The sequence below is a fragment of the Vicugna pacos genome, chromosome 9, assembly GCF_048564905.1.
Source record: "Vicugna pacos chromosome 9, VicPac4, whole genome shotgun sequence".
NCBI lineage: Eukaryota > Metazoa > Chordata > Mammalia > Artiodactyla > Camelidae > Vicugna > Vicugna pacos.
Window position 1 is genome coordinate 74,936,763 of NC_132995.1, and position 24,978 is coordinate 74,961,740.

At 35.1% G+C, this 24,978-nt stretch overlaps 1 protein-coding gene and 1 pseudogene across 11 annotated transcripts in view; both read right to left on the reverse strand.

Moving 5' to 3' along the window:
- CCDC18 (coiled-coil domain containing 18) overlaps nucleotides 1-24,978 on the reverse strand; it is a 101,363-nt gene that overhangs the window by 16,472 nt on the left and 59,913 nt on the right. For 8 of the 11 annotated variants that reach the window (XM_072968200.1, XM_072968203.1, XM_072968199.1 and 5 more), the window contains 9 exons: nucleotides 22,028-22,191; nucleotides 21,599-21,812; nucleotides 18,139-18,238; nucleotides 14,119-14,235; nucleotides 12,972-13,115; nucleotides 11,219-11,422; nucleotides 9,364-9,501; nucleotides 5,194-5,394; nucleotides 4,490-4,528 (listed from right to left, as the gene is read on the reverse strand). In XM_072968200.1, coding sequence (XP_072824301.1) covers nucleotides 4,490-4,528; nucleotides 5,194-5,394; nucleotides 9,364-9,501; nucleotides 11,219-11,422; nucleotides 12,972-13,115; nucleotides 14,119-14,235; nucleotides 18,139-18,238; nucleotides 21,599-21,812; nucleotides 22,028-22,191 — 1,321 coding nt within the window. Of the gene's footprint in view, nucleotides 1-291; nucleotides 344-4,489; nucleotides 4,529-5,193; nucleotides 5,395-9,363; nucleotides 9,502-11,218; nucleotides 11,423-12,971; nucleotides 13,116-14,118; nucleotides 14,236-18,138; nucleotides 18,239-21,598; nucleotides 21,813-22,027; nucleotides 22,192-24,978 lie in introns of those variants that run through there. The other 3 variants (XM_072968208.1, XM_072968198.1, XR_012076021.1) reach the window with 3 other exon arrangements.
- On the reverse strand, nucleotides 6,934-7,980 carry LOC140698306 (archaemetzincin-2 pseudogene; annotated as a pseudogene).

Sequence of the window (24,978 nt, forward strand, 5' to 3'; positions counted from 1 at the left end):
CGATATCAATTTCTATTCGTCTGAAATCTTAAATCCAGAAAATTTTCTGCAAAAGTATAATGGTTCACTATCATTTGTTAATCTAACATATATACACACAAAAACCAACTCCCTTCAGAATTTCTAATAGGAAATAAATGTGTATTAGTTACTGTTTTATATGGCTTCATCACAAGAAAGCTTTACTAGAAATTTTTCAAAGGAAAACCTTAAGTGATTAATAATATTTAATAAATCAACCCTTATTTAACAAACTTTTCATTTCTATTTTTCCATGTCCTTCATTTGGGTCCTCCAACCGAACTCTGGGATCCTAAGAATGAGACTGCATACAGAGAAATAACTATAAAGTCAAAAAAAAGAAAAAAAAAAGAGGGAGAGAGAGGACATTTTAATTTCAAATTTAAAAATATATGTAGTGGTCTCTGTTCAAATACATTTTCTTCTCCTTTTCTTACAAGTATCAATAAGATACATACTTCTAAATCAGTCACTTTTAATCTGATAGTTTCTATTCTTTCTAAAAGCATTGTGTTTAGAACTAAAACTGTCATAACCACAGTGTGCATTATAAAATGAAAGTTTAACATAATGTTTCAGTTCTTTGATATCTTTATACTACTTCAGCTAGATAAACTTGATTTATAAGTGGTGGAAGCACTAAGTTTTTGCAGTAAATCTTACATTCACACTCTTATAATCACAATTAATGCAGTAGCTATAAGATTGACACATATAGGGTCATGTGCAGTTAAAGTTTTTTTAAACTCCTGTGTGTTATCTAGCCAAATTTGAGAACTGTGGTATCTCAAATAAGTAGGATTCCATTTAACTTAGTTTAACACCTAACTTCTACAAAGAAATATAGTATACTGAATACATTAAACATAATTCAACTTCTTAAGATTCAAAGAAGGTCAATGCTGTGATCATTATCGTAGTGCACCATAATATAGTGATGTCTTCAGGGCTCTCAGAAAATAGATTTAGCTTTGCCCTTACTCCAGTCACCCTCAAATTCTACGATACTTGTTAGGGTACCAAAGAAAGTGAGTGGGAGAGATCAGCTGCCTCAAACAGTGTTCCTTCTTGTCTTCTCCCTCACTTCTGTTTCTGTTCTCTGTCATTTACTGCTACTGTTACTGCTTTCCATTATTTATAGTTACTTCTTATTGTTATATGTGTGCCAGCTTCTGCTCTTTTCTCAGCTTTTCTTCTTTCTTTCTCTTTTATTCTCCTCAATTCCTCCACAATCTAGACTTTAAAGCCAGCTGATGTTGACTTAGAGAGCTACTGTCAGAAAACAAAGAAATTCTACCTTCTGACTGGTATATTGGCTAGTCGTGGTACATGGTCTAAGATCTCTGTATTTATGTATCTATGGTTCATTTAAGAATTGCTGCTATTTTGGCAATTTCCTAAGTAGTCGAACTTAAAAACTTCTGAATAATTGATAAGTATAATCCAATTGTATTTATCACATTGGTAATATCTAACAAGTGAGCAGAGATAACTACTGTGACAAGAGATATAAAATGCAGAATCTTTAAAATTCTTAGAGTTAATTTTCTGCAATGAAATTTTATAATTTTGTATAAATGTTGTAAATTCTCAGAACACTAGATATATGTTAATAAAAACATAGTATTCAATTGAAACATAATTTTAGATTATGTCTATTTAGCTTTCCTCTAGTACTATGAACATCAAGTATTTTATAAAAGGAATTTAACTGCTCAACTTAATAATTACAAATATTTCTAGGGTATAAACTGAGTTTATTGAAAAATAACTTTCATTGAAAGTAACTTTTTCAATAACTTTCATTTTGCTATAAAATCATTTATTGCTTCATAACTGTCAGTTAGGTTCTTTAAGGCCTTAGCTGACAATGTTAATCATATATATTGGCAGTCTGAATATTAAAATTTTTATGTCTATGCATTAATACTGATATTAATTCCAAATTGCAGAGTAAAATACCACAATAAAAGGGGTGAGTAAGTAGCAAGAGGCTATATGAATAATGACTTACACACTCAAATCTAGAAAAAAAATTTTTTTGAATATAATCTTACATTTTCTATTTTGTAATTTTTAGAGGAACTTGCCTGGTTTTGAAAAATGCTCCTACCTTTTAAAAGTCATCAAGTATAAAATCATTTAAAATAAACATTATGATTAAGTCTGCATTTGTACAAGATTCAGTCCAAGAGGGCAATGCAGGCAGGCTCCTCCCATATCTCTGAGTCCCATGCACAAAACACCAAATCTACAGCTACACAGTGAGCAGTTCTTTCTGAAAGAAACTGACTGAGAAACATCTACACATTGTGTGAATGAGAAAATGTCCACATTAAAACTAGTAGGAAAGCTGAGACTCACTTTTGCCATAAATCCCATGCCTAGCACAGGGCTACACAATGGGAGGAAACATCTGACTCCCAGTTTCTTCCTGAAGAGCAGAGGGCTTGGACCCCACATCTAGTGCACCAACTTTTAAAACTCCCACCTGAGTGGTGGTCCCCCAAAATACTTCAACTGGGGAAGTCAGCAGACACTTTCTCCATCTTTTCCCTTGTGCCCCTCCAAATTACAAGTGTCTCCTTGGAAGAGATTTGTACATGTCTGGTGCCCAAGTCTTTGAAGCTGCAGCCTGCGTCAAGACCCCTGGCCTGCATGGCTCTGACAGCCAATAGGATGTGCATTTACGAGTCCAACAGGACTAGCAAACAAGGAAGCAGTTCTTAAAGGGCACAGGAGCACAGCTTGCAGCTATACACCAAAGCCCAGTGCAGAGGGAAAAGGCAAAAAAACCTGTCTCCCAGTGTCTCCCTGGAAGGGCCCTAACTAAAAACTTTCTCAGTTGTTGTCTGAGGGTCCAGTTTCCAATAAGCCTGCATCTAAGACTGACTGAGATCCTCCCCTTTGGGATACTGACAGGTCTTGGCATACCTTCAACTACTGGGATCCACTAAGATCAAAGATGGCTGCTTGAACAATCACAAAGGTTTGAAAGACAACAAGAGCTCAGGCCAGGCTGATTAAGGCACATCTCCTGCATGAGATCACTCCACCAAGACTGGGAGAGGTGGCTGTTTTGTCTACTGTGCAGAAACCAACACAGAAAGTCAAGAAAAATGAAGAAAGGAACAGACTTTAAAGAGACAGAGACAAGAGACTTAACTGAAAAAGAGTTCAAAATAGCCATCATAAAGATATTTACCAAGATTAAGAAAATAATGCATAAACACAGTGAGAATTTCAACAAGGAGAAAGAAAATATAAGAAAATACCAAGCAGAAATCAAAGTGAATATAGTAACTGAACTGAAAAATCCAATAGAAGGCTTCAACTGCAGACTAGATCAAGGGAAAGGAAGGATCAGCAAACTCAAAGAGACGGCAGCAGAATGCATCCAATCAGAGGAGCAAAAAGAAAAAAGAGAGAAGAGTAAGAAAGGTAAGGGACTAAAGGGACATCACCCAGTGCAACAGTGCACATGTTACACAGGTCCTAGGAGGAGAAAAGAGAAAAGCACACAAAGCTTATTCAAAGAAATAATGACTTCCCTAATTTGAGGAAAGAAACAGACAACCAGATCCAAGAAGCCCAAAGAGCTGAAATATGATGAATCCAAAGAGACCCACATTAAGACATACTATAATTAAACCCTCAAAAGTTGAAGACAAGGAAACAATCTTAAAAGCAGTAAGAGAAAACAGCTTGTTACGTACAAAGGAACCCCATAAGACTAGCAGCAGAAACTACAGGCCAGAAGGCAGTGGCATGACAAATTCAAAGTGCTGAAAGAAAAAAAACTGCCGACCAAGAATATTCTTCCTGGCAGCTGTCCTTCAGAATTGAAAGAGAGATAAGGAGTTTTCCAGACAAGCAAAAGCTGAAGTTCATCTCCACTAGACTGACTTCGCAAGAAATGTTAAAGGGACTTCTTCAAGCTAAAACAAAAGGATGCTAACTAGTAACAGGAAAAAACGGAAAGTTAAATCTCACTGATAAAGGTACATATATATATTACAGTTAAATGCATAACACTCTAATGTTGTAATGGTGTTGGGTAAATCACTTATTACTATAGTATAAAGGTTAAAAGACAAAAGTATTAAAAATGACTGTAAATAACTTGTTAATGGGTACACTGGTAAAAAGAAGTAAATCGTGACATCAAAAACAAAACTGAGGGTGTTCAACATCACTAATCATCTGGGAAATGCAAATCAAAACCAAATGGAATACCACTTCATACCTGTTAGAATGGCTATCACCAAAAACACAAGTGTTGGCGAGCGTATGGTGAAAAGGAAGCCCTTGTATACTGTTGATGAGAATGTATATTGGTGCAGCCACTATGAAAAACAGTATGGAGGTTCTTCCAAAAATTAAAAACAGATCTACCATATGATCCAGCAATATCATCACTTCTGGGTATATATTCAAAGGGAATGAAAACAGGGTATTAAAGAGATACCTGCACTCCTGTGTTCATCGCAGCATTATTCATAATAGTCTAGATAAGGAAAAGGCAAAAGTGCCCATCAATGGATGAGTGGATAAAGAAAATGTGGTAAATATACATACAATGATGAATATACAATGTGCCATTTGGGACAACGTGAATGGACCTTGAGGGCACTATGCTCAATGAAACAAAAGAGAAAGACAAATACTGCCCAGTAACACTTAAATGTGAAATCTTAAAAAAAAAAAGGAAAAGAAAAAGAAAAAAGAGTCAAACTCTCAGAAACAGTGAGCAAAAAAATGGTTGCCAGAGACACGGACGTGGGGGAAATAGGAGAGGTTGCAAAAAGGCTACAACCTTTTAGGTATAAAATAAAGTCTGTGTGTCTAATGCATAACAAGATGACTATAGTCGGTAACACTGTGTTATATAATTGAAAATTTTTGAAAGAGTATAATGTAAATGTTCTCACCAAAAAATAAATAAATAAATAAATAATATTTGAACAATTATAAATTTTTCTCATGTGTTAATCATATTATGTTATATTATATTAATAATTCTCAAATTCAGTATCTTCTAAATAAAGTGCTTTTTATTCAAACAGGTCAATTTTGGGTTACACAGCCCTCCACAAACTACAAGGATGGGAAAATTAGTCATAAATTTACTTTATCATATTTTGCTTTATGTACTTTTATATGTTTACTTACTTTTATAAGTAATGCTTCATTTGTAGCTTCAATTACTTCATTCCTGTCTTGGACTTGTTGATGCAAATTGCTTACAGTGTCCTGAGCTTCTTCTAATTCTAGTTTTGCCTTCTCTAACTGTTCATTTAGTTGCTGAACAGAAGTTTTTTGAGAGTCAGCAGAAATCTTCCACTTTGCATGGTTCTCCTGATGTGAAATCATCTATATAGCCCCAAAATTGAAAAGGAAAAGAAGAAAGAAAATAGAGTGAAGTTGGTTTCAACAACACTTTTAATACTTTCTGTGGAGCCGGCTGGCACTCCCTGGAGTCATAAAACCCTCACTCCTGGGCTCTCCGTGTCCCTGGAGCCAGTGACACCTTGACCCCTACTCCCCACTGCAGGACCACTCTGCATATCTGCATTTCTGCAGGATAAAAAAAAAAATCCCTTGATGTGTGCTTACCCTAACAAAACTTATCACCCCAGGAGATAGCCCATGTCACAATACCCTAGGCGACAGGCCTCACATCCTGCACTCATCAAAGTCATAAATCCTATTGTTCAGAGAAGTCCCTGACAGATCTTACAACCAATCAGGTACCTGTGCACGAACTGATCATGCAGCCCCCTACTCCTTGTATTCACAGCCCCCTCCCTCCAATTAAAGAGCCTGCACATTCTTCCCGGTGCTCACGTGGGCACCTCCTGCCTATGTGGCCTGCGATTGCCTATAGCAGCGTATCTATTAAACTTTTCTCACTCTCTGGTAATTCTGTTAACAACCCACATCACTGGCACATCACTGGCTCACCACATAGTGCCCACAACACTTTCTATATCCATCTAAACCTAAGTACATTCTGTTTGTAGTTACAAACATCTGATTTCTCAACAAACAACATACTAGAGAAAAAAAGGGGGGAGAAGGAACCCACAATCCTAAATTTACTTAAGAACCGTTAACTAAATACAATGGACTGTTTTTGGATCCCAATTTGAACAAATCAATTATAAAGACATTTTTGTGATAACTGAGAAAATCTGAACAATGACTGGATGTTTCATGACATTAAGGGATTACAGTCAATTTTTAGGTGTAATAAAGGCATTGTGGTTATGTTTTTTAAAAATAGCCCTTATCTTTCAGAGATATTTACTAAAATGTTTACTGATAAAATAATGATGTTTGGGATTTGCTTCGGAAAAAATATGTGATATGTGAGGGAGGGAAGAAAGGGAAGTGGGTAAGGTTAAAGATACGGTGACCAGACTTTACAGTTTGCCTATGACTATCTAGGTTTGTGCCTGGTGTCCTGGTATAGTTACGAATAGCACCCTTTTTCATTCTCAAAAGTATATCCTTTTAGATAAGAGAAACAGTCAATGTACATTAGACTAAATCAAACTGGCCATGAACTGATAATGACCGAAGCTGAATAATGCACAGGAGGATTTCTACCATACTCTCTACTTTTGAATGTGTAAAATTTTCCAAGATAAAGTTTAAAAAAATCTTACTCTCACTGAAAAATTAGGAGTTTTCAATTATTATTAAGTGACTTTCTTGATGATTCTGAAACCCGTATTTTAAAAAATACTGTTAAAAATTATTGACCCCCTTTTCTATTACTTTAATGACATATTATTTCATTTTTATATCCAAACAACACATACTTCAAAAAATCTTTGCTAAGTACCCCCCAGAAATACTACCTAAAAAACCCCTGTATTTATTATAATTACTCCTACTTGAAGGCCCTTATCTTTGGAAAACAGCAAGGCATTTTATCAGCCACTTTTTCCATTCCTTACAGGCTTCCGCAGGTTTTGGTAAGTCCACATTATCCTCAGGACTATGTTTTGAGTGTGTCAGCAGATTCACCTTTAATCCACCTCGCCAGGGTTTTGTATCCTTCTGTGATGTTGCAACCAACAGCGCGCTGTAACTTGCGCAGATAGGGCAAAGGTTTAGGGGGCACTGGTCAGCTTCTTCCAAGTGTTTGGAACCTTCTATTAGGTATTCAAACCACTGGCAGTGTCAAAGTCCAAATATGTGTCCAGTCTCATGGGTTAAAGTCTTATAGGACAGAAGCAGCAAACCACTAATCACTTCAGAAATGTAACAGTTCTGAAAAATTGAATAGTCGTTTGAAGATGTTTTCTGCAACTTCTTTACTTTGCTTTCATAATGCGAGCTATAAAAAAACCCGCCCTACCTGGCAAAGCTGAGTATCCCTGCACTATCTGTCAGAGGCCTGTCCAAAGGCAAATTCCACGAGTCTCGTGTGAAGATCAACCCTTGTTATTCCCACAGTACAGAAGCCATCTTTAGGTTTCTTATTTTTTAAGAACTTCAGGGTGTGCCCTGCATGAATTTGTAGCATTTGTGTGTCATCACTGACTTTAAAGGAACAACAGCTCCTCGCAGAGACAGGAGCCAGGTCTAGGAGCTTCACTGTCAGGCCAGAGAAAATTGCTCCACAGTAGCCCTTGAGCCGTTTCATATATTCTTCACTGACAGCTCTGGTGTTTCCTAGAGACCCAATGCACTGTATATAAACACTGCATTTCTCTGGTGAGGGTATCTTTCTGTAAGGATCACTGAAAAACTGTTCAAAGTCTTGGGGAGCTTCAGGATGGAAGGTGATCCAATCTGATTGCAAATGCAAGGTCCAAAAGGATCACTGTGTGGCTGAAAGGCTTCATTTATCAAACGCTGCTTCACCAGCATCTAACTTATACTGTGATGTAAGTGTTGAGTTCTTTGAGTTTTTAGTATCTGTTCAGAATGCCATACAGTTTGCATAACAAAAGTTCTCTTCCATTCACATCATGTTCCTGTATAGAGCTTTCATCCTTCTGTCTGAATGGGTTAAACAGCTGTTCCTCCACGAGGCTTACAAGGACCAGTATGTCTGGGCCTGGCCAAAAAAGCATTGTGCTAGGTGCCTTCATCCCCAACAGGCCTCAAAGCTGCCAGTGGCAGCCTCTGTGTGAGTGCCCATATTAGGTATTTTTATATGACACACATAAAAATTAGTATCAGATATTAAACAGCAATACTAGAACCAACTGTAATAATTCATTTTATGTACTATCTGTTTATAAATAATTTCAGGCGGCTTATAAAACTAAAAGTAAAAAATTAGATAATTAAAAATAAAAGTAGAGCACAGACCATATAATAAGAGCATACTGAGTCATTGCTGCAAACACCTGAGATGGACCAATTCTCACTGATGGTCACTAACTTGAGCAGCTAATATCAATTAAATAATTACACTGAACTCATGAGCATTTACGTTTGTCTCTGAAGACCAAAAGATGTAATCTCTTGGCCTGAGAACTGGACTTAGCCTGCAAATGTGTTTTGTTTGGGAAACACACATGTTTTCAAACAGATCTGACTCCAAATGCATTTAAGCAAGACATGGTGACAGCAGATTCAACCTATCCTCACCAAGATGTTACCAAACTCTCTCGAAAGGAGTTTAATATAAATGTATTTGCAACCCTTGCCATGTAGAAAAATGCTTTATTAGAACTTCGTAAGTAATTTATTTAGATCTTAAACATAAATTCTGGATATCTTCAAATATAGTTTTAAAAAGACAAGAAATGCTATTCTAATTGATAACACTGTCCATTTCTATAAAGGCTCAGAACATACTGATAGGTAAAAAGCAAAGTATCATATTGCCTCTCTAACTTATACCAGAACAAATGCTGGAGATTACAATGCATTAATAGATTCACATCACATGAAACTGCTTATACGCTAATTCGTTTCAGCAAGTGCTATTTTATAACCAACGATGATGATGATGATGATGTGCCAGGCTCTGGTGTAAGAACTGTAACTACATTCATTAACCCATTTAATCTTCAACACAGTTCTATGAGATAGGTATCATTATTACATCCATTTTAGTCAGAGATGTTAAGTTAGTTGCCAAGCGATGAGCTGAGATTTAGAAGCACAATGCCTGGCTCAAGAATTCAAGCTCTTAACCCTACAGAATATTAGCTCCCTGGATATGAAGTGAAAGTTGTATGTGGAGGCTACCAGAAGTGGAGGATCACAGTGTGTTACTCGCCAATGCACATTTGAGAGCTAGACTTACACTTTGTCCAGACAGGGCAACACACTTTAGCAGAGAGTAATGGAGCAAATTAAATTTTTCTTTACCTCTAGATGATAAGCTTCTTTGAGAGATTCTATTTCTGCTGACAATTTCTTGATTTCTGCTTGCATTCTTGCTTCTAAATGAGCTTCACGGACTTGAGAAGCTCCCAATTCTTCAGCTAAATGGTTTCCATGAGCTTCCTTAAAAACGACATATTAAGTAAAGGCTGTGTCTCTTGTTCATTTGGTTATTATTGCTAAGCCAATCCAGCACATTTGTGGAAGTATTTGCACCTCTTATAAAAATATATAAATGTTCATATCCAAAATTAGCTTATTAAATGGTATACTTTTTAAAGCGTATTAATCTAGATTTTAATCTAGACATTTAAGAGACTACTAATGGGAAAATATTAGTATATTGCTTCTTATTATAATAGAAGTTCACTAACCAATGCTTCTGGAAAATAAACTAATAACCACAGCCTGCTGAACTCTGGCAGATAATACTCTACCCTTGGCTATGCCCACGCATGTTTTCTCACCAGATGTGCTATTTGTTTATCTAGACTCAGTTGTATATTTATTCAAACCTATTTATGCTAGTTGTGCTTGTGACTATAATTATGCAATTTTATTATGCAATATGAACATTGATGAAATATGTGTGCAAAGGAATGTTTTTATGAAAACTAAGTATGTGCTTTGAGACAGCTCAGTGAGTAAGTCACAAATACCTGCCACCCAGTTAGAAACAGTCACGATAGTTGTGAAACTCTGTGGGAAATTCCAATTAAAAATATAAGAGATGCTATCCTTCAGCTGATTTACAAATGTCTTTTAATTCTTTTCTGATTTTAAGAAACCAAAATTGGAAAAAAAAATGATAGAATATGAGTATGGTTTATGCAAGAAAGACTAGGTATAACTGGAATAAAGTGACCTACTCACACACAAAGAACCAAGAGTTGGTCCCATTTAAAATGTCACTTAAAATAATTCCCCACTTTCACTTATTGTTGGATTGAGTTTAGTCTGCCAGATAAAATCAATTATACTACATTCAGATACTACTGACAAGGGCAGGATGAAATAAAAGTTAACAGCTTCCCTTTCCTAGTAGACTCCCATGTGCTTGACATATTCTAATAAAAGTTCCTTATGTATTCTTTATTATTCTAACCATCCAGAAATGTGACTAAAGGCATCATTAGGTTAACCAAAATTAAATGTAAAAACATTTTAACTCAATTCCTATACTGAATTAGTGACTATAATAGAAAGCAGAAAAATCGTTAAGAACTTTTCCAGAACACCAATACAGTTTTCTCAAAGTCTAAGTAATTAACCCCAGTATACCAATCTAATATTTTTAAGTCAGGTTGTTTATTTTCTACCAAATATTGGGGAAACACAATTTATATTAGTGTTCTTGCTTTTTAAAAGCATTTTTCCTCCCCGAAAGTTCTGGACTACAGATTTCTAACAGTTACAAATTTAGATAGTTTTCACTTATGAATGGCTACAAATATGAAAAGTTTTACTCAAAAGATTTATTAGATTCATTTTTTCTTCAAGTGACAGCTTACATTCACTAGAAAGTCTGAAAGCACCTTATAATTCAATTTATTGAAAACTAATTATTCTAACCAAAACTCAGTTCTGAGAGACCTGCCAGTTGTACTACAATGCTATGCTAAATATAGCAGTTTTTCTCTTTTAAAATTTTTGGTAAAATATACATAACATGAAATTTACCACCTTAACCATCTTTCAGTGTACAATTTGGTGGCATTAAGTACATTCACATTGTTGTGGAACACAATTAACTTTTGCAAAAACTATATTCTACAGCTGAAACAAGTTAATGTTAAAAACTTAATGATTTTCAGTAAGGTAAAAATAGAAGAGGGGTTACTTTCTCTTTAGAGAGTTGCTTTATTTCCTCCAGTTCACTTGAGAGCCTTTCTATTTCTCTCTGTGCTTGGACTTGCTGACGACGAGCCTCTACCAGTTCTGTATGCGAACTGTGCAGCTGCTCCCGAGTAAGCCTCAATTCCTGCTCCGTATCTACGGCCTCCTTGTACTGAGTTGCAATGTACTGTTCCTGCTCTTTCATAACCTGAAATGCACAAAACACTTCTGGGTTTCAAAATAAAATGATACAGATAACCTGTTTCTCATTCTGATTTCTCTTTTAATAAGTGATTTCCCCCCTCCTAACTAAACCTCTATGTAATTTAACATACAATGAATATCATCCACTGTGAAACTCATATTCAGAAAATTTTTTTTTAATAATTAGAAAATCACAAAAAGTACTTTAATAAATCTGGGACCCACAGGTGTATTTTATGTGAATTTAATATGCAAGCTGTATAATCCTTTATCATTATGATGTAACATGACAGAATAAATAATAATTAAAGAGAAGAAAGAAGTTAATATTTGATTATCCATGTCAAAGATGGAGAACATACTGGCATTAATAATCAAAACCCACCATCAATCCACATGGCTGGGTTAAGGATGACCTTATTCTCTGTGAAAGTGAAATTTGTCACTGGGACTGCTACTCCCTCTGAAGTACTTTTACATTCCTGTTAAATCCCTAGTAAATCATTATTTCTTAGAGGATTAGAAAAATCAGTAAAAAGTAAATTAGATCTAATTAGCCTGTGAGGTACGTTAGATGGTAGGTAATGACACTCGACTGTAGGGCTGTTAAGAAGGAGAGAAACCAGCACAAATCACTCGGATCATGACGTCTAGGAGGGGCTCCGGGTCCAGCTGTGCCATGTATCAGTGTAAATCTCATGTAAGTATTTTTAGCCAGTTCTTGTTATGGAACACAAAATGATGGAGCCAGTAATCATTTTTTTCTCACTGGGGTCCAAACATGCTCTCAGAGACCCTGCTTAATTTATGTATATAACTCAAAAAATATTTATTCATGAGTACTATGTGATATGTATTATTCTAGGTGTTGAGGATACAGGAGTGAACAAAGGAGACAAAGCGGCTACCCTTCTAGAGTTTATATTGTATTGGAGGAGACAGAATATCAGTTAATCAAATACAATAAAGAGCTATATATTACATTTTAAAGTTGAATATGGTACTTAAAAACAAGAAAAAGTTATATCCATGAGAGCTCTTAGAAGCAAATTCACTTCTTAAAAAGGCAAGTAGATGGAATGGGTTCAGTAGTCAACACATATGCAAACTGATGATATGAAGTCATGAAATTTCATATGGCAACTCAATGTAGTTGTCCTCAATAATATACAATTATCTGTTCATTCATTCTCTGGATAGAATTCCTCAAGGACAAAGGAGATAATATCTGATCTTCAGTTCTATTACATAATAGATTCTCAATTTAAAAAAATATATACATATATATTTGTTGACCAAGTGAGCACACATCGTGGATTTACTGTGAGAGATATCATGCCAATTCCTGTAGGGAATATAAAGATAAATAAAACGATGCCCTCGTCTATAATTAGAATAATGTAATTAAGAAGACCAAAGAAACTAATAGGTATTTGACACAAATATTTAGTCTAAAAATGCTTATGCACAGTTTCTGTATACTGAAACCAGTCAGTTTAGAACATAAAGATTTATAACAATCTTGTTCCTTAAGAGGAAAATAATTTGCTTACGCTTTCCATTTCATTTATCTTTTGTTGTGTCCGTTCAGTTTCTTTCTTCAGTTGACTTATCTCCTGTTCATTCTGCAGTGTTATAAACTCTTTTTCTCGAAGCTGTTCTTTGGCATTTTTCAATTTTTCATTCAAACTTTCTATCTGAATTTTAAACAGAGCAATATTAATGTAACTAAGGAAAAATAATTCAATCGTAACTACAATCCATGTAAGTAAAGCTTTAAACACATATCACTAAAGTAGCAATATTTAAAAATGTGCTTTTCTTAAGACAACCATAACACTGACATGAACATCTTGTGCCTAGTAAGATGCTTATGTGTATACCTAAAATACAATAACAGAGATGGAAGTCTCAATTACATTTGCATAAGGAAAATAAGGGTACTTTAAAACAACAAACATTACACGGCCTTCCAAATAATTTTATAGGTAATATGTGCGTGAACTTAAAAAGCACAGTTAGTGAAAACAAAGTCCCCTTCTCACTGTGTTCCTTCCAAAGAGGCAAACACAGTTAACAGAGTTACTTCCAAATCCTTCCAGAAACATCTTACACATATTCAGACATGCATACATTACAATATGTTAGCACACTGATACAAAAAAAACCAAACAAATTCAAAATACCATTAAGAGGATAGGCACCAAGAGCTGGGAGTGAGGGACATGGGGAAGTGTTGGTCAAAGGGTACAAAGTTTCAGTTATGCAGGATGAATAAACTCTGGAGAGTCAATGTATGGCACAGTGAGTGACCACAGTCAGTAATACTATGTTGTATATACCTGGTAAGTGTTCTCACCAAAAAAAAAAAAAAAAAAAAAAAGGGTAACTATATGAGGTGACAAATATGTTACTTAGTTTGATTGTGGTAATTATTTCACAATGAATATATGTATTAAAACATCACACTGTACACTTTAAATATGTGCCATTTTTTATTGTCAATTATACCTCGATAAAGCTGGGGGGGAATTAAAGAGAAAAAAATAAATATAAGCATGTGCAGGATGATTAAAATTATATAGCATTTTTATTGTTATGTATTCTATTAAAAAGTCGTATTATGTGAATAACAGACGCTTATGGTTAAGGAGTTTTTTTAAAAAAATAACTTAAAGTATGTGATTTTAAATAATTTACCTGTTTGTTGCTTTCTTTAAGCTCCAATTCTGATTTCTCCAGAGTACCTTCTAATTTAATTATTTTCTGTTCCATTTCTCCCCTGTGCTCACGAATAGTCATATCCAAATGTGTAACCTAAATACAAAAGTAACGCTAAACTGTTCAATTTTGTTCTACTGTGGAAAATAGTGTGCCTCGAATGTGTTTGAGAATTGTTTACAGTGGGTATGGCTGAAGAACAAATGCATCTCAAATAAATTATTAAAAAGAATGAGAAAAATAATCCTTGCTTACTAATACTGGGTCTTGAGCCCCATATATGATTATGTTCACATAAACGACAAAGAAAATGATTCAGACTTCATTTTATGCTACATAAATGCTGCTAAATACAATATAACACAACAAAAACTGTGGGATACAGCAAAAACACTGCTTGGAGGCATTGAATGCATATATTAGGAAAGAAGATCTAAAGTCAATCATTTAAGCTTCCAGCTTGGCAAACAAAAGGAGGGGAAAATTAAATTCAAACTAAGCAGAAGAAAAGAAATAATAAAAATTAGACCAGAAATCAATGAAATTAAAATTGGGAAATCAACAGAGAAAAATCAACAAAGCCAAAAGCTGGTTCTTGGAAAAGATCAATAATATCAATAAGCCAAACTAACCAAAAAAAAAAAAAAGGGAAAAAAAAAGCTAGAGGGAGGATATAAATTACTAACATCAGAAATGAAAGAGGAGATATTACTATAAATCTCAAGGACATTAAGAGGACAATAGAAAAATATTATGAACAACTCTCTGCCCATAAATTTAATAAAACTAGGTGAAACAAACCAATTACTTGAAAAGCACAATCTGCCAAAACTCATACAAGAAGAAACAATCTGAAAAAGCCTGTATCTACTAAAGATATTGAATCAATGATTAATAACTTTTCAAAACAGAAAGCACCAGGCTCAGATGGGTTCATTGGTGAATTCTGCCAAACATTTAAGGGAGAAATTATACCAATTCTCCACAAGCTCGCTCAGAAGATACAAGTAGAGTAAATACTCATTTGATGAGGTCAGCATTACTGTAATATCAAAACCAGACAGAGACATTATGAAAAAAAAAAACTATAGACCAATATCTTTCATGAACATAGATGTAAAAATTCTCAACAAAATATTATCAAATCAAATCCAACAACGTATAAAAAGAATTATACACAAATGGGATTTTTTTCTAAGTAGGTATAAAAGGCTTTTCAACATTTGAAAATTAATGCTACTAATCACATCAATAGGCTAAAGAAAAATCACATGATCATATCAACAGATGCAGAAAAAAACACTTGATAGAGTCAAACACCCATTCATGATAAAAAACTCCTGGTAAACTAGAAATAGAGGGTAACTTCCTCCACTTGATAAAGAATACCTAAAAAAAACCAAGAGCTAACATCATATTTAACAGTGAGAAACTAGAAGCTTTCCCACTAAGATCAGATACAAGGCAAAGATACTCCCTCTCACTACTGCTTTTTCTACAGTGTATAGGATGTCCTAGCTAATACAGTAAGATAAGAAAAGGAAATAAATGGTATTTAGAGGGGAAGGAAGACATAAAATTTTTTGTTTGCAGATGACATGATGATCTATGTATAAAATCCAAAAGATTCAATAAAAAAATTCCTGAAACTAATAAGTGATTACAGGGAGACTGCAGGATATGAGATCAATACACAAAAGTCAATCGCTTTCCTATATACCAGCAATGAACAAGAGAAATTTGAAGTTAAAAACACAATTATCATTTACCTTAGCATTCCCCAAAATGAAACAGTTATAAATCTAACAAAATATGTATAAGATCTATATATGGAAAATTATAAAACTCCAGTGAAAGAAATCCAAGGATGATATTCTTTCAGAGAGAGAGTTCATGTTCATGGATGGAAAGACTTAATATTGTCAAGAAGTCAGTTCTTCCCAACTTGATGTACAGATTCAAGGCAATTCCAATCAAAATCCCAGCAAGTTAATTTGTGTGTATCAACAAACTGATTCTAAAGTTTATACGGAGAGGCAAAAGAGCCAGAATGGCCAACACGATTTTGAAAGAGAAGAACAAAGTTGGAAAACTGACATTATCCAACTTCAAGACTTACTATAAAGCTTCAGTGATCAAGACAGTGTGGTACTGGTGAAAGAATAGGTGACTAGATCAGTGGAACAGAACAGAGAGACCAGAAACAAAACCCATGCAAACATAGTCAACTGATCTTTGACAGAGGAGCAAAGGAAATACAATGGAGGAAAGATAGTCTTTTAAACAGAAGGTGCTGGAATAAATGGGCATTCACATGCAAAAAAGCAAATCTAGACACAGACCTTACAGCCTTCACAAAAATTAACACAAAATGAATCACAGACCTAAAAGTAAAAAACAAAACAAACAAAAAAAAACCTATAAAACTTCTAGAAGATAACAGGAGAAAACCTGCATGACCTTGGGTATGGCAATAACTTTTAAAATACAACACCAAAGGCACAATCCATGAAAGAAATAATTGATAAGTTGGACTTCATTTAGAGTTAGAATCTTCTGCTCTGTGAAAGCCAATGTCAAAAGAATGAGAAGAAAAGCCACAGATTGGGAGAAAATATTTGCAAAAGATACAATGGAAAAGGCCAGATATCCGAAATATACAAAAAAACCTTAAAACTCAACAAAAGAAAATCAAATAAACTAATTAAAAAGTTGGCCAAAAACCTTAACAGACACCTTACCAATTAAAATATACAGGTGGTAAATAAGCATATGAAAGATGTTTCACATCATATGTCATCAGAGAAATGCAAATAAAACAAGGAGATACCACTACACATCTAGTAGAATGGCCAAAACTGGAAACATTGACAACACCAGATACTAGCCAGGATGTGGAGCAATAGAAACTCTCATTCTTTGCTGGCGGGAATGCAAAATGGTACAGCCATTTTGGAAGTGTCTTATTAACACTAAACATACTCTGACCATACAATCCAGCAATTGCACTTCCTGGTATTTACCCAAAGAAGCTGAAAACTTATGTCCACAAAAAAAACCTGAACATGGATGTTTATAGCAGCTTTATCTATAACTGCCAAAACTTGGGAACAATCGAGACGTCCTTCTAAAGGTGAATGGCTAAATAAATCACATAGTATATCAGACAATGGAATGTTACTCAGTGCTAAAAAGATATAAACTATAAGCAATGAAAAGACATGGAGGAACCTTAAATGCATATTACTAAGTAAAAGAAGCCAATCTGAAAAGGTTACATACTGTATGATTCCAACTACTGACATTCTGGAAAAGGTAAAACTCAGAGACAACAAAAAGAACAATGACTGCCAGGGTTAGGGGAAGAGGGCGAGGGATGAATAGGTGGGGCACAGAAATATTCTGAATGATACCATAATGATGGATACCTGTCCAAACTAACAGAATGTATAACACAACAGTGAACCATAATATAAACTATGGACTTTAAGTGATTATGATGTGTCAATGTAGGTTAATCACTTTTAACAAATGTACCATTCTCGTGGGAAATGCTGATAATGGAAAAGGCTGTGCATTTGCGGGGGCAGAAGATACATGGGAAATCTCTGTGCCTTCTGCTCAATTTTGCTGTGAACTTGAAACTGCTCTAAAAAATAAAATCTTTTAAAAAAAGCTGCTGCTAAATCATGCCTTCTGAGTATTTTTGTTCCTCCAACACTAGCTGAGCAAGTAACTCCTTTAATTCAATTTTCTTCTGATATACAGTAACGTAAGAGATCCAAAGATTCAGTACTAAGCTAAACTTCATTCTCAAAAGCCCATCTGCTGCAAAAATAGCAAGACACAGATGATATATTTCTAATTTTAAGAATATTTATGTGTACAGAGAAAAGAAATAGCTATAAATGTCCACTTTACTAAAAAGAGATGACCTCTGAAACTGTATAATTGTATTTTAACAGAAAATTTCATTAAAATATAGTAAAGAAAACCAACCTGAGCTGCTCTCTGCTTAAGCTCCCAATTTCTCTCTTTAAGTGCCTGATCCATTTCAAGGAGTTCTTGCTTTTTGTCTTCAATCTCCATTCTGCATTCCCTGTAATTTATCAAAGTGAAGGTCAAAGCAAGTAAGAAGGAATATTATAGCTTTAAAAAATTAAGTCAGTTGGGTTACATTTCCTGTAAGTTAGAAGTGACAGAATATATGCAATTCAGATTGAAAGAGTTCAAATTAAAGGAATAATGTACAAAATGACTGATATCAATACAATTACTTTAATAGAGTGTTTTAAAAGGCAAAAAGTTAACTCAGCTTCTACTATTGCAGACAATTTAAGTTAAAGGTTAAAAGCACTCTCAGGGAAAAAGATTGAATCAGTATAAGAACTTAAAAAATATATCCACATTTTTTCATCTATAGATCACAGGAGTGTTTGAAAGTCTTTTTTGTATTATAGCTGTGAGTTTATTATAATTGAATGAGGCATTTATCTCATGGTTGATGTCCCTGATAACCACTGCTCAGTAAATGACCACCGTATTTCTTTTCAGAATTTTACACTTAATATGACACAATGTTAAGATTTCTCTGAAGCCTGTGATCAAAGAATTTCAATTTCAAATTCTAATCTAAGTTCTGATATGACAAAGGATGAAAATGTTGATCTTGAAAATCTTCATAAGACTTTCCAGTCTTAAATATGAAACATTATTGAATACAGCTGCTGATTTTAAAAAGCAAATTCGAAACTTCTTTAATCAGCTGTTTACTGTTCTCCGAAAAGTCTGAAGAGCTAACACAAGGCTAAACTAATATTCTAAAAGTACTATGAAATGAATTCTAAAGATTTAATTGCTGCCTATGCAAACAGCTGAGTTTCCAAAATTCAGTTACTAGCTATAATTTTAAGATTTTGTTTTTACTTCTTTTATCCATTCATTCGATTAACAAATATTCACTAGATGTTTCCTCTATGTCAAAGTTCTATTTATGGTGGATTTATTTAATAGTCAACAGGCTAGATGTCCTTCATCACATGGAGTTGATATTCTCATAGGTCTAGGAGAGAATATGGATCACAAATAATAAACTCAACAAGAAAATTATCATAACATAAAGTACGATGTTAGAGCATTAAATACAGTGATGAGATGGTGACTAGCAGGCTACTTTAGAATAGGTGGTCAGGAAAGGGCCCTCTGACGTAATGCGAAGGGTATGAAGAAGCTGGCCATACAAAAGTTATTTCAGGCTGAAGAAACAGCCATGGCGAAAGTCTTAAGGTGGGAAAAAACTTGGTAAGTTTTAAGTATAATAAAAAGGGCAGAAGTAAGGAGAACAATACGAAATGAGGCTGGAAAAGTAGGCAGGAACCTTGTTATACAGGGCTTTGTACTCCAGGAAAAGGAGCTTGGGTTGTTTTTTTTTTCTTCAATTGTGGTAAAATACATATAACAGAAGATTTACCATTTTAATGTTAAAATGCACAATTTGGTTACACTAAGTCCATTCACAATGTTGTGTAACCATCACCACTGTCTATTTCAAGTACTTTTTTCATCACCCCAAATGGAGAGCCCAAACCCATTAGTAATTATTTTCTATTCTCACTTCCCTCATTCCCTGGCAACAGTTAATCTGCTTTCTTTCTCTATGGATTTGCTAATTCTGAATATTTCATATAAATGGAATTATGCAACATATATGTGGTTTCTTTCATTTAGCATTATATCTTCAAGGTTCATCCATGTTGTAGCAAGTATCAGTACTCTATTCCTCTTCATGGCTGATTAATATTTTTATGGATATATCACATCGTGTTTATTCATTCACAACTATCAATGGCCATTTGGGTTGTTTCTACTTTGTGTCTATTGAATAGAGGTTCTATGAACATTTGTGCACCATTATTGTTTGAACACCTGCTTTCAATTCTTTCGGGTACAAACCTAGGAGTGGAATTGCTGAGTTATATGGTTAATATTATGTTTAACTTTTTGAGGGACTGCCAAACTGTTTTCCACAGAGGCTGTAACCATTCTGGTTTCCCATTTGTTATTTTCTATTTGTGTTTCTTTGTTTTTACTATGGCCATCTTGGTGTGAAGTGGTATCTCACTATGGTTTTGATTTATATTTCCCAAGGAGCTTGATTATTATTCTGAATCTTTGGGGAAGCCATTAGAAGGTTTAAGAAGGGAAGCAATATGCTCTGATTTATGTTTTAAATCATAAATTGAAATCCATTCTGTAGAGACTGGATTGTGGGGAGGATCAAGAATTTAAGCTGGCAGACCAGCTGGGAAGCCACAGCAACAGACCAGGTGAAAGATGATGATGGCTTGTGCTAAGGTGGTCACAGAAAAAAGGCCAAGAAATCAATAGATTTCAGAACATGTTTTGGAAATAAAGTTGACATAACTTGCTAGTAGATTGGATGGAAAAAGATAAGAATAATCTTAAAGATTTCTGGTTCAAGCAATTGCTAATAATGAGATTGAGAAAGGGCAGGGTTATAAGTAAAACAATGAATTGTTTTAGCCAAGATGCCTCTTAAAAATATTTATGTGGGGATAAGAAGTTAGTCATTAGATACGAGTCTGGAGTTGGAGGAAATGGCCATTACTAGAGATACGGGTTTGGAAGTATCATGGTATTTAAAGCTACATGAAATTTACTAAGAATGAGTTTGTGGGTAGAAAAGAAAGCAGGTCCTAAACTGAATCATAGGATACAACACCTAAGTTTCTGGGTCACCTGGCTGCTCTCTATCATGGTCTTTCATTACACATTTCACACCTTGGTTTGTACTCCTGCTTTCCTCCTCAGAATCCATTTCCCACACTTTGGCTCTGGTCTAGCTCTCCACCTCTACTCTCCATAGGTATGTGCTGGAATAGCATCTTATGCTATCTCTGCTAATCTAAGAACCCAGATTTTAGAGTTGGACAGACTTGTGTTTCTGGACCCTACTATCTGACTTTGGCATTTTACTTAATTTTCTCAAGCCTCAGTTTTCTCAAGCATAAAAAGTAATGATATGTATGTATCTCACAGGTTGTTGTAAAGAAATGACTGAGATCATTTATGAAGTCCTTGGCATAGCCCTGGCACAAAATAAGGACTTAATATAAAGAACAATATTGTTGTTATTATTTTGCTATTAACCACTACTGTATGCTGGTCCCATCATCTTTTTACCACTATGGGATATAGGAGAGGACCAATATAAAATGGTCCAAAGACCAAAGATGGTAGTATTAGCCAATAGCAACAGCTGAATTAGTTAGACAGAGCATGGGAAGAGCAGCCTAGGATAAGCCACAGTGAGCCAAAGGCAGTTGAGAAGTTTGGACACCTAGAATTCAACAACAAACTCTGTAGTATAACCCAAGGAGTAAGAGTAACAAAGTGAAGTATCTGTAATTGTGATATCATTTCTTAGTATTTAACTCACCTGACTTCAGCTGTGAGATCCTTTACAGCAGTATACTTTTCCTCTAATGATAACTGAGCCTTCTGTAGCACATCTCTCAGTTCCTGGAGCTGTCTTAAAGTACTTTTTAACTCTCCATGAGCATTTTGTAGTTCAGCCTCTAGTGCCTCCCGTTTCTGCAAGGCTTCTGCTAGTTCAGTTTCAGTGCGGTGCTGTAACTTTTCTAACTCTTTCACTGTTAAAAGCAGAGAATCATTTTAGAACTATATAGAAACTACTTGCTATTAAGAACTTTATAAATAATTATAGTTATGAATATCCAATTTTATTCATCTACAAGAGGCAGAATAATACGGATTGTCCCTTCCCCCTCATCTCAAATTCTCACTTTATTCCATTTCTTTAAATACACATCTGGAGGCAGCTATGCTCATCTAACCTGTTGCTTACCAGCATTTGTTTTCTTATCTAGTTCGGTCTTTGTCTGCTCTAATATCATGTCTAACTGAGAGAGATGCATTGCTTTATTTTCTCCATCCCGTTTTAGGTGCATTATTTCCTTTTCCATTTTACACAGCTCTTCTTTGTACTGATCCATCTCAAGTTTTACTTGCCTAATTAAAAACAGAAAATAAGTAATAAATAATAATTAGGAAACAAAAATCAACTGACTTATCTCTCACTGAACAAAATCTGCAAGTTATATACAGACAAATAATAGCAAAACGTCTAGTCAGAACCTTAAATCACCTATTGTATTGTTAAAAATGCTCTACTAAAAGATTTGTAATTCTGCACCAATTACATACACTGTACTACCTGATAACACTTAGCAATGCTAGCATTCTTTTCAATCTAATTACAGTTAACTTTTATAAAACTTTGAATGTACTGAGGACATCCACAGGCAGGTGCCTCAGTCACCTGTATTTTCTGGTACCTGCAACACAGAAAATGAAGAAGCCAATCAAAATATTCAGCACAAACACCACACTATTCATAGCACGAGTAGTATGACTTGGCCAAGTCAGTGGTCAAGAGAGCCAAGTCACAGTTACTTTCACTCAGACCTTTATTATTAATGTTACCTTTTATAACTTTAAAGGGACCAGAGATTCGCACACTATTGCAATTTTCTTGCTTTTACAGATGAGGAAACTGGAAGGTTACATACAAATAGTTATAACAGTGAGAGGGTCAGGTTTACTAAGTTTTAGTTAGTCTTGAATTATTCCAACATGGAAGCTTCTCTGCCTATAGACTCATCAACATAGTGAGAGGAAGTTTTAAGTCCATTTATTAGTCAATCCGAAGTGACAGTCACTAATTCAGCAGTTGCTAACATCCTCAACGGTAGGCAGAGGTGATGCTCCTCTGCATCAGCATTTTGTCACTGTTACCGTTCTTTTGAACTCTGATGTTCTAATCTGATGTCCATGAGTGAACGTGAGGAAGACTACAAAACTCCTGAAACAATATGCAAAATTATGTATGCATATGTATGTCTATATACAGAAAATAATCCACAGCTTTTTATCATATCCTTAAATATGTCCATGACCCAACAAAGCTAAAAACTATTAGATTAGACAAGTACTAATGACTCTCCTACATCTCTGAAATCCCAGGTAAATGATTTTTAGCCTGACTAATTCTTTTCTTATACTCGAGTAGATGCAAAACCGAATTAGAAAAGAACAATAAAAACAGGCTGACATACAGTACCAAGAGCTGACTGTCAGCAAAGAAATGGGGAGGAAATCATTTTTAAAAATACAAGAATTCAAAATGCACAGCTGTCTACATGCTCTCCCTGGTAACCGGTGAGTCAACCTGCTGCCAGTTCCCCTCATAAACAGTCACCTCCTCTTTCCCTCCCCCAAGCAGGAAGACGCTCGCCATGTCCTGCCTGCTGTCTGTGCAAGATCCCCATCCAAAACCACTGATACCTCAAAATTTTTTTTTTGTTTTGGTAGAAAATTTCTACCATAAAGTTTTTTGTTTTGCTTTAAGGTTTCAGTACTTGGTAAAGATAAATTCCACTCTTCCTTCTTGACTTAGGAGTTAACTACTCATTCTTTCCTGAAGCTAGGTAAGTGAGGGATTCACAGACTATAATAAATATTTAAGGGCTTGAAAACCTTTAACAATTGTATAAATAATCCAATGCTAAAAGTTTTCCCGTAATTTTCAAATTTTCCTGACAGGCTTTAAACCCACCAGTTTTTCCAGAAATACTTCACCTTTTTGTTGCAGAGTTACTGAGGGCAATCAAGTCTGAGTTTGGAAACAGGATCAAAGGAAGGATTATGTAAATTAATACTAAACTTTCAGAATATGGAAGCTGAGACTGGCTTCTTCAAATGTAAAAAAGATTTTAAAACAGTTATGGAGGCAGTTTCAGAAATCTAACACGTGTTTCATGGGGCTCAGCACTGAGGAACCAGGGTCTGGGTCACTCACTTGCAGTGACATTTACATGTAGTACCAGAAGAACCTATTCATAGTTGCATAACAGAAAAAAACTTGGTTTTAGAGCATATCCAAATTGTACATCCCATACCCTAGCTTGAGTTTCAGCTTCCTTATTTTGAAAACCAGGATAGTAAAGCCCATATCCTAGGGATGCATTTGGAGATTGAGAGGAGGTGTTCACCTAGAACACTGCTTGGCACATAGAAGGTGCTCAATGAATTACTTCTCTCTCTTTGTATCTGGAGATATCTTAATTTTAAAATAGATTCAAGGAGATATATAACAGATTTTAACTCTGTAAAGATGCAGGCATAAATTGGTCTGAGTTGGACTTTTAGTTTTGTGTACCATAAAGCAAGAGAGAGGGAAGGGAGTTGTGGGTATATGCAAATCAGTGACTTTAAAGACTAACTAGAATTTAAGCTGGGTAAATAGAGAGGAGAAAGGACATTAGGAAGTGAGACAATGGTGGAATTGACTGATCAGAGTTCCTAGCTAGATCAAAGAATTGTTGAATTTGGGGTATTAAAGGGAATGAGGTAATAATATAGGGGTAGATGCATAGTATTCAGATTATATTAAAATACTGGATATACTGGCAATGACAAGATCTACAGCAAATTATGTTAGTGAGTCCCAGACAATCAGCCAGATAAATGTATACTGAAATCCCCAAGAGTAATGACAGTAGTACTGAAGGGAGTAAAGTCAGTCAGGCGGCCTGCAGGTGTCAGCAACAGTGAAGGGGGATACGATCCGACGACGTGAGGCTCACAGTATCTGTTACACTATTCCACACCACAGCCCTGTGATCCAAGAACTGTGGGGAGAAGTTCTCATTTAAGAGGGCTGCAGGGGAGGAAGCAATGTCCTAAGAGGAGAGTCAGATTTCTGTCACAGCAAGAGAAAAGGAGAGAGAGAGAATA